This window comes from Lethenteron reissneri, chromosome 50 (assembly GCF_015708825.2).
Source record: "Lethenteron reissneri isolate LAM-NWPU_2019-01 chromosome 50, ASM1570882v1, whole genome shotgun sequence".
Taxonomy (NCBI): domain Eukaryota; kingdom Metazoa; phylum Chordata; class Hyperoartia; order Petromyzontiformes; family Petromyzontidae; genus Lethenteron; species Lethenteron reissneri.
The window spans coordinates 10,497,331-10,506,983 of NC_083828.1; the positions used below are offsets into that span (position 1 = coordinate 10,497,331).

The following is a 9,653-nucleotide window of genomic DNA, read 5'->3' on the forward strand; positions in this document are numbered from 1 at the left end:
CCACCGGGTTCAGAGCCGCAGTGTGCCAAGCGCTCCTGCTCCCCACGAATGCTGCGGCCCACACTGGATCACCAGCCGAGTCAAACAGTCTGAGCGAGGAGTCGATGTTCGCGGGCAATATCACGGTTCGCAATTGATTCGCGCATGAAGGCCGCGTAGTGATGTGGCCGAATATCGGACTCCCCGGGTCGTTCCTCTTGACTTGCGAGGCCTTTCCCCGGAGAGATGCTTGGCGCTGTTGGAAGTGAATCGTCGCTTGTCGAGCCGCTGCTGAATGCGGCTTGCGAGGGAGATCCTCCTTCTCCGAGCCGCGCCGGCCAGGGAGCTGAAGCGATCAAAATATCCGGCGCGCGTTTTTATTTTACGCGGTGCGGCGGTAGAATTTGTGTTGCCGCGTTTAGGGGTCTTGACGTGAACAAATGTGGCCACATCGTTGCGTGGCCTCGCCCAAGAATGAATTACGAAATGAAAGTAAAATATTATTGATGAACACGAAGCCACATCGCCCCTTACTTGCAGACAAATGCCCGTTTATAAAACAGGTTTTTTTTTTGGGGTTAGATCGCGTAAATATATAAGTGGGTCGTTAAACCCACCATCACCCAACACAGCCAACTAGTAAGGTTTGTCACGTAAACAGAACGTGCCAATTCGTTGCTCGTACAGCACACCGGTGTGTTGGATAGCAAAGCCACAACAAAAACACTTGTATTATGGATGATATTGGTCGCGACAGCCTACGTGTTGAAATTCCCATTTGCGGTCCGCTCCAGCGAACACCTTGAGTCACAAAGGGACAGCTGCCGCCGGGGGTTCCCTTGGCAAGATTGCAGCAGGGCATTGACACGATCGAGATGAAATGTGATGTCAGCCGCTCTGAATTGCTGCGGATTCTAAGCAATGCCCTGTACATGCAAATCCAGGCAGTTAGAATAAAATGCAGGAAGTCAGAATAACCGTGTCACCTGACCCCCGACTTCTTAAACAGGTGTGATGTACGTATGTTTGTTGAACTTCTTTCACACCGTACGTAGCCAACCGTCCTAATCGGTGGTGCGGGGGAAGGCAAACAAACGCAACGCAAGAAGCGGTTCTGAAGAAACGAGTTTTCAATTTGGAAATGAGTTTTCAATTTCGACTGAATCTGATGGATTCAATTGAATTGCAATCGATGCTAAGGACACAAGCTGCCTTTTGTCCGTGCAGGGATCGACGACATGGAGTCGGAGTGCGGCCTGGATTCCGGAGTGCAGTGGGACTGGAACATCCGGAACGACGCACCGGACGGCGACCTGGACACTCAGCTGCAGGAGATTTTGAGTCACGTGGAGCTGCAACTCGGGAGCTGACAAAACGCGTGGCACGGTGGCCTCTCGTCGTCGCCCAAGGCCCCCCCCCCCCTCCCTGGTTGATTTGCATGGCCACTGCTGCTGCACGCAACCGCCCTGCCCCGCCCTGCACCGCCCGCCTCCAGTCCCTTTCCAATCAAAGAGTGCAGCGGTGAGAAACACTGCACTTGGAACGTGGCGACCCGAATTTGATTTCCGGACGCGGCTGACATCGGCGGCGAGTGATATGTGAACCTCGGTCCTGGCGTACTTCACCCACCCTTCACCTGCCCTTCACCCGCCCTCCACCCGCCCTTCACCCACCCTTCACCAACCCTTCACCCGCCCTTCACCCGCCCTTCACCTGCCCTTCACCCGCCCTTCACCCGCCCTTCACCAACCCGTACTGCTGACCAGGGTGGCGAAGTACGGTCAAACAACGCCGCCCTGTATCCCGCCAACCCACCAACGCGCACCGCATTGCGTGCGCTCTCAGATGCGGTTCTGCGGCCGTCTGGAACGCTCTTCAATCCGATATTAGGAAACCACTGGGAGCTTTGCACTTTGAAATCATCAAGATTGTAACAGCCATGTCTTTAGAACCGCTTGATTCCGATCAGCATGAAGAAGTTCAACGTACGTACACACCTGGTGACGTGCCGGCTAGGCCTTCGGCAACAAATATATTAAAGGACCAAATATTATTATTTATAGTTGTGTTACACTTGACACCTCTGTGACTCTTGATCAAAGTGGTTTCTCCTTTCAAGTTAGCATGTGACCTCACCCTCCAGAGAAAGTGGTGGAAATCCCAAATTCCTGTGGCGGGTGCTAGTACGTCCGCGACATCGGTGTGCGTTCGTGGTTGTATCTTGTGGTAACCGTCGAACAACACCTCCGCCGATGGCCTCGCCAGACGGAGACAGCTGCCACTCTTGCCATGGCAGCCTGCGCCAAAAGGGCAGCCGTAAATCAATTAAAGAGAAGATAATTTTAAATATGCACTTTTCCGCTTCGTGTTCGCACGGTCGGGCAGGACGTCCGACGTTTTGCGTCACGTGCCGGGAGCTTCATCAGGAACCGTTGATTCAAACTAGAATTGGGTTCTTGAAAGAAGCCCCCCGGCGCTGGAGCGAGACGTCGTGCCGAGCAGCACGCCGGGTGCAGACCGAATCGACGTCAGAGAGAGAGAGAGCGGGGCAGCAGTGGCTGATTCGACCTGCGCGGTGACATCACGCGCAGCACACACACACAGAGCAATCACACACAGACCATACACACACACAGACCACACACACACACACCACTTACACACGCAGCACACACACACAGACCACTCACACACACATCACTCACACACACACACCACTCACACACAGACCACTTACACACAGACCACTCGCACGGAGCACTTACACACAGACCACTTACACACACAGACCACTCACACAGACCATACACACACACAGACCACTCACACAGACCATACACACACAGACCACTTGCACAGACCACTCGCACAGACCATACACACACACACAGACCACTCACACACAGACCATACACACACACACAACAACAACAACAACAACCGCCATTCGCCACTAAGTGGCGGTGACGTCACCACGATGCTTGTGCCAGGCCAAGTGCACCTTGAGGCCACGTGAAGTGTCGAAAGCCCGCTGGCAGGAGGTCACGGGGCAGACCCAGCAGGTGCCACGGGTCGACTGACCGAGATGACCGAGATGGCTGGCTGATGCACCACCTGTGCCCCCTACTGTGCCAACTTGCTGTGCTTTAGCCACCCGGCGCTCCGCTCGTTGTTGTGAGCGTCGCTCCTCCGCCCTCCGTTGTTGTTGGAGGGCGACTGCCTCCAACTGCCCAGTAGCGTCCTTCACGAGCCTCCTCCACTGAGGCCGATCTTGACACCGCTGGTACCAGTCATCGGCAAGTCCACTCAGCTCCACGTCCTCCTGTACCACATCACTCCATCTCTTCTCCAGCCCGTGCCGCGCCCGTCTAGCCCCCTCGATCCGGCCGAACAAAAGCTGTTTAGGCATGCGGTGGCTGGGCATGCGGGCTACATGACCCAGCCAACGCAGCCTTGCCTGCCGGAGGAGCTCACTGATGGGACTTTGCCCAGATCTTTCAAAGATTTGTGAGCTCCTCACACAATCCAGCCTGGTTAAACCCAGGATGGATCGTAGGCAGGCCAGCCTAAATGTTTCCAACCGGCGAAGATGCTCCACCAGGGGGGTCCACGTCTCGCAAGCGTAGAGAAGGGAGGGAATGACCGTGGCCGAGAAGACCTGAAGCTTCGTGCGGAGCGACAGACCAGGTAGCTTCCACACAGCGTTACGCAACCGATGAAAAGATATTGCCGCTCGACTGATTCGGAGTGAGACCTCTGCTGATAGACTGGAGTCGGTCATAAGCACACTGCCCAGGTATGGGAAACTCTCCACTCTCTCCACAACTGCCCCATCACCAATTGGGAGTTGTGGGGGTGGAGTGTCCGATGGTACAAAATACCCAGGCAGGTGCTTAGTTTTGGTGGGGCTGATGGTAAGGCCCCACCTCTTAGTGGCACGCTCCAGTCTCAGCAGCAGCGCCTCCACCTCCTCTTCTGAATGAGCAGCTATTACCAAATCATCGGCATACATAACGTGGTTGACCAATAGGGAGCCATCCCTTGATCGCACCCGGGCGTCGATCAGCCTCCCATTATATCTGTACCAAATGGAAATTCCCCCGGTACAGCTATTGAAGGCTTCACGAACAACGCGGTCAAAATAGATGTTAAATAATGTGGGAGCCAGAGGACATCCCTGTCGCACCCCAAGGTGTACAGGGAAAGGCTCCGACTCCCGGCCACGTAGTTTTACCCGGGCCCGCTCACCATCATGAAGGTCCTTAATGATCGTGAGCAGAGGGTCAGGGACTCCGAAAGCACGAAGAACAACCCAGAGCCCAGTCCTACTGATGGTATCATAGGCCTTGACCAGGTCAATAAAGCAGAGATGTAGGTCTTTTTGGAATTCCCTACACCTCTGCTGTAGCAGACGGACAGAAAATATGGCATCTGTGCAGGACCGCCCTTTCCTGAAACCGCATTGGGGCTCCGCAAGCCTCTCCTCAGCGTGCCTAGCAAGGCGATGTTGAATAATCCTTGCCAGGACCTTACCCGGCACACTGAGGAGTGAGATGCCCCTGTAGTTGTTACAGTCGGTACGGTCCCCCTTCTTAAAGAGGGGAACCACCAGGGCATCCTTCCAGTCCTGCGGAACCCGTCCAGTGGTCCAGACTGTTGTTATGATGTCATATAGGGCAGTCTGTGCACAAACGCCACCCTCCCTCAGCATTTCGCTTGGGAGATCATCTCTGCCCGGTGCCTTTCCTGGTCTCAGACTCCGGATCGCCTTCAGTACTTCCTCAACAGATGGCACCTCAGCCAGCCACTCACAGGGGGTGACCTCTTCCAATATTTGAGGCACCGCAGCCTCAGCAGGGTTGTCACCACTTTGTGCCATGATGTTTCCCTCCCCCAGGACCTCACAGAAATGCTCAGCAAATCTGCAAACCTGTTTCTGGGGGTCGGAGATTGGATCACCGTTTTTTCCTCTAATGATGGTAATAGGTGTGGCGCTGCAGGTTACTTTTTTGATGGAGTTAAATAGTGATTTGTGATCACGGGCCACTGAGGCAGACTCCATCTCCTCAGCAACCCGCGACCACCACCCATCCTTACAGCGCCTGACGGCTCTCCGAACTTCCGAGCGAAGGCTGCGGTAAACCTCCTCATTCTCTGACGTGGGATGCTGTAGGCGATGAGAGTGGGCCTGACGCTTTTTCTCAATTAACCTGAACACCTCCTCTGTCAGCCAGGGTTTCTGGGGAGGTCTGGACCGCGTACCCAAAGCAGCCATTGCAGCTGCATGAGTCACAGTCTTAAACCGCGCCCATTTCCCCTTGACATCATGTGGAGTGGGGGACGATGCCAACCCCAGCTGCAAGCGATGATGAAATTCTCGCTTGCAACTTTCATCAGCTAACTGAGACCAGGCCACTTTTGGTTGGAATGGGATCCTGGGTGTACACCCACCACCGGAGTGGAAGAAAGGCAGGCGCATCTTACAGATGACTAGTCGATGGTCAGAGGACAGATCAGCTCCACGGTAGGTCCTGGTGTCAAGGACATGGGTTCGCATCCGCTGGTCCGTCACTATGTAGTCCAGCAGATGTTCTTGCTTGGACCCGGCATGTATCCATGATGTTGTGTGGATGCGCCGATGCCGGAAGAGCGTGTTGGTAATTACAAGCCCATGGGCTGCACAAAAATCTAGCAGCCTCCTACCGTTATTATTGAGCTGATCTGGCCCATGCCTTCCAATCACTCCAGACCAGGTACCAGCATCATGACCAACTCGGGCATTGAAGTCACCCAACAAGATGACTCTGTCCCGAGTGGCCACTTTAGCCAGCACCTGTGACAGGAGGTCATAGAAAGAGTCTGACTCATCGGCTTTGCCTGCATCCCTCCACGGATGTTCGTCTTCGGTGGGGGCATAAGTAACCACGACCACCACTCCTCGCCTCTGGTTGATGGGAAGGCGAGCCCAAAGTATCCTGGGGCTTACAGCTTCCCACACCTCACCGCCACGCTCCCACGCCCCCTTCATTCTTTTGTTCAGAAGAAGAGCCACACCCTGTTGTTTGGCAGTCTCCTGCCCCGAGTAGAGGACTGTCCACCCCTCATGGTGGCAGGAGCCAGAACCGGTCCACCGGACCTCCTGAATGCCACAGAGATCCAGGCGGTACCGGTCCAGCTCCCGACAGAGGAGTGGCAGCCTCTCCTCCGCAGTGAGCGTTCGAACATTCCACGTGGCCATCCGCAATGGTTTTTTGTTGTTTCTGGAGGAGCCCCGAGGGTGAAAATTCAATCTCCTGGCTCCGCCAAATGGGGTTTGGCCAGGAGACGTCATAAAAGCCTGACCCCCCGGGGCCTCCGGCACAAGCTTATTTGTTACAGGTTTATGTTTAATTCGTGGTTTAGTGGTGGTTAATTGAAGGTGGAGGGGTTACCAGCCCCTCGCACCCGTCCAGAGCCCCCGTTTAGCCACTGTGGTGGTCACAGACGCCATGAGGGGAGAGGCCAATGGGCATTGGCCCTCCCCCCACAGCACTGCCCACGACAGTGTTGCCCGTCCGGCACCGCGAGGAGGTAGGAGGTTGTTTTGCCGGACACACACACACAGACCACTTACACACAGACCACTTACACACAGACCACTCACACAGACCACTCACACACAGACCATATACACACACAGACCACACACACACACACAGACCACTCACACACAGACCATACACACACACACACAGACCACTCACACACAGACCATACACACACACAGACCACACACACACAGACCACTCACACAGACCACACTCACACAGACCACACACTCACAGACCACTCACACAGACCATACACACACACAGACCATACACTCACACAGACCATACACACACACAGACCACTCACACACAGACCACACACACAGACCATACACACACACAGACCACACACTCACAGACCATACACACACACAGACCACACACACACAGACCACTCACACACAGACCATACACACACACAGACCACTCACACACAGACCACACACACAGACCATACACACACACAGACCACACACTCACAGACCATACACACTCACAGACCATACACACACACAGACCACACACTCACAGACCATACACACAGACCATACACACACACAGACCACTCACACACAGACCACACACACAGACCATACACACACACAGACCACACACTCACAGACCATACACCCTCACAGACCATACACACACACAGACCACTCACACACAGACCACACACACAGACCATACACACACACAGACCACACACTCACAGACCATACACACACACAGACCACTCACACACAGACCACTCGCACAGACCACTCACACAGACCACACACAACAACAACCGCCATTCGCCACTAAGTGGTGGCGACATCACCACGACACTTGTGCCAGGCTATGTGCATGTTGAGGCCACGTGAAGTGTCGAATGCCCGCTGGCAGGAGGTCACGGGGCAGACCCAGGTGCCACGGGTCGACTGACTGAGATGACTGGCTGATGCACCACCTGTGCCCCCTACTGTACCAACTTGCTGTGCTTTAGCCACCCGGTGCTCCGCTCGTTGTTGTGAGCGTCGCTCCTCCGCCCTCCGTTGTTGTTGGAGGGCGACTGCCTCCAACTGCCCAGTAGCGTCCTTCACGTGCCTCCTCCACAGAGGCCGATCTTGACACCGCTGGTACCAGTCATCGGCAAGTCCACTCAGCTCCACGTCCTCCTGCACCACATCACTCCATCTCTTCTCTAGCCCGTGCCGCGCCCGTTTAGCCCCCTCGATCCGGCCGAACAAAAGCTGTTTAGGCATGCGGTGGCTGGGCATGCAGGCTACATGTCCCAGCCAACGCAGCCTTGCCTGCCAGAGGAGCTCTCCGATGGGACTTTGTCCAGATCTTTCAAGGATTTATGAGCTCGCACAATCCAGCCTGGTTAAATCCAGGATGGATTGTAGGCAGGCCAGCCTAAATATTTGTAACCGGCGAAGATGTTCCTTGAGGGGGGTCCACGTTTCGCAAGCGTAGAGAAGGGAGGGAATGACCGTGGCCGAGAAGATCTGAAGCTTCGTGCGGAGCGACAGACCAGGTAGCTTGCACACAGCGTTATGCAACCGATGAAAAGATCATGCCACTCGACTGATTCGGAGTGAGACCTCTGCTGTCATGAGCACACTGCCCAGGTATGGGAAACTCTCCACTTTCTCCACAACTGCCCTATCACCAATTGGGAGTTGTGGGGGTGGAGTGCCCGATGGTACAACCCTCGCTTCTCTCCCACCCAAAGTTGAATTTTCTCGCCCAAGGAGATTTTAATTTTCCAACTGATAAATAAATCATGTACAGTCCATACAACGATGCCGTGCGATTGTCCAGAGAATTACTTTGGCACGGGATTTCAACAAACTATTACATAATGTATGAAAAATAAGAATATGAGGTGTTAAGGTGTGCAGACACCAAATAGAAACCTTTTGCAAGGAATCCAGTCTGCAATAACCACACAGTACTTGTGGTCTACATGCAAACAAACATGCTTTCATAATTATATATGCATTGGTCAGATAATCGTCACCGGGGTTGGTGGCCGTGAGCGGGAATCGAACTCGGGTCGCCGGGTTCATAGTGCGGTGCGCTAATCGTTACGCTACCGCTCCCCATAGCACCTGCGTTTATCCGATAAAAGGGTTAAACTGTGGTGATTGTGTCGCTAGACATTTTTACAATGCGGTTACCGGTAATGCAAAACCCAAATTTCAACAGCGCTGTTGGCATATTAACGCTGGGTGCTGCGGTGGCTAGGAGATGTCAACTACCTCACCTGGTATACAGGAGGTCGTGGATTCGATCCCGACCCTGACGCCTGCTGCTGTATATTTGGAGTTTGCATGTCTCTCTCCTCGTGGTCGCGTGGATTTTTCTCCGGGTCCTCCGCTTTTTCCCTCCACATTTAGAATCGACGTCGCGCGTTTAGATATTTTATTTGACTGATTGCCCTCCACCTTGACTGATTGCCCTCCACCACAGCAGCCTTCTTGGTGGCCTCGTCTCACCGGTGTCAGACCAGAGATCGCCCAAAGGCGAACAGCACAAGGACAATGAACGTATGAGATCATGTCTAGCTCGGGGTGAGTAGCTCTATCATGGGATACATTTTTGCCAGTATCAAAGGTCCCTTGATATTGCATAAGGGTCAGAAACGAACGCAGCAGGACGTGCAAATTGCAAAAAAATATCCAGGCACGCAAAACATGTTTGCATGTTGCGATTTCCCGCTCACTGCCACCAATCACGATAATTACCTGAGCCAGTCGGGGCCACGCCGAGGTCTACTCGGCGTCAAACGAGTGCCTGGTGCGGTGTCTAAACATCGCCGCTGGGGAGAGAGAGGCGGCGTGGTGCTGGCAACCCACCCCCTCGTGTGCTGCGTCGGCATTTAAAGATGTGGTATTGAAACGCGCGCACACCAGCTCTGCTAACTCCCATTACTTACCTGTGCGGGACGGTTGTGATATCCCGAGCCGGGGCCCCTCCCGGGGGGTGGGGGCTGTGGGGGGTGTGTGATCCCACAGAACCCCGCCCCTCGGTGGGGAATTGTATAAAAGGCGAGACCCTGAGAGAGAGAGGGGAGTTCGAACAAGCCGAAGACGA

General features: G+C 54.3%; 1 protein-coding gene across 2 annotated transcripts in view; it reads left to right on the forward strand.

Moving 5' to 3' along the window:
- Positions 1-8,700, forward strand: part of LOC133355223 (phosphomevalonate kinase-like) — a 30,439-nt gene extending 21,739 nt beyond the window's left edge. For both annotated transcript variants that reach the window (XM_061572594.1, XM_061572595.1), the window contains one exon: positions 1,207-8,700. In XM_061572594.1, coding sequence (XP_061428578.1) covers positions 1,207-1,349 — 143 coding nt within the window. In that variant the 3' untranslated portion in view covers positions 1,350-8,700. The remainder of the gene's footprint in view (positions 1-1,206) is intronic.
- The last annotated feature ends 953 nt before the right edge of the window (positions 8,701-9,653 follow it).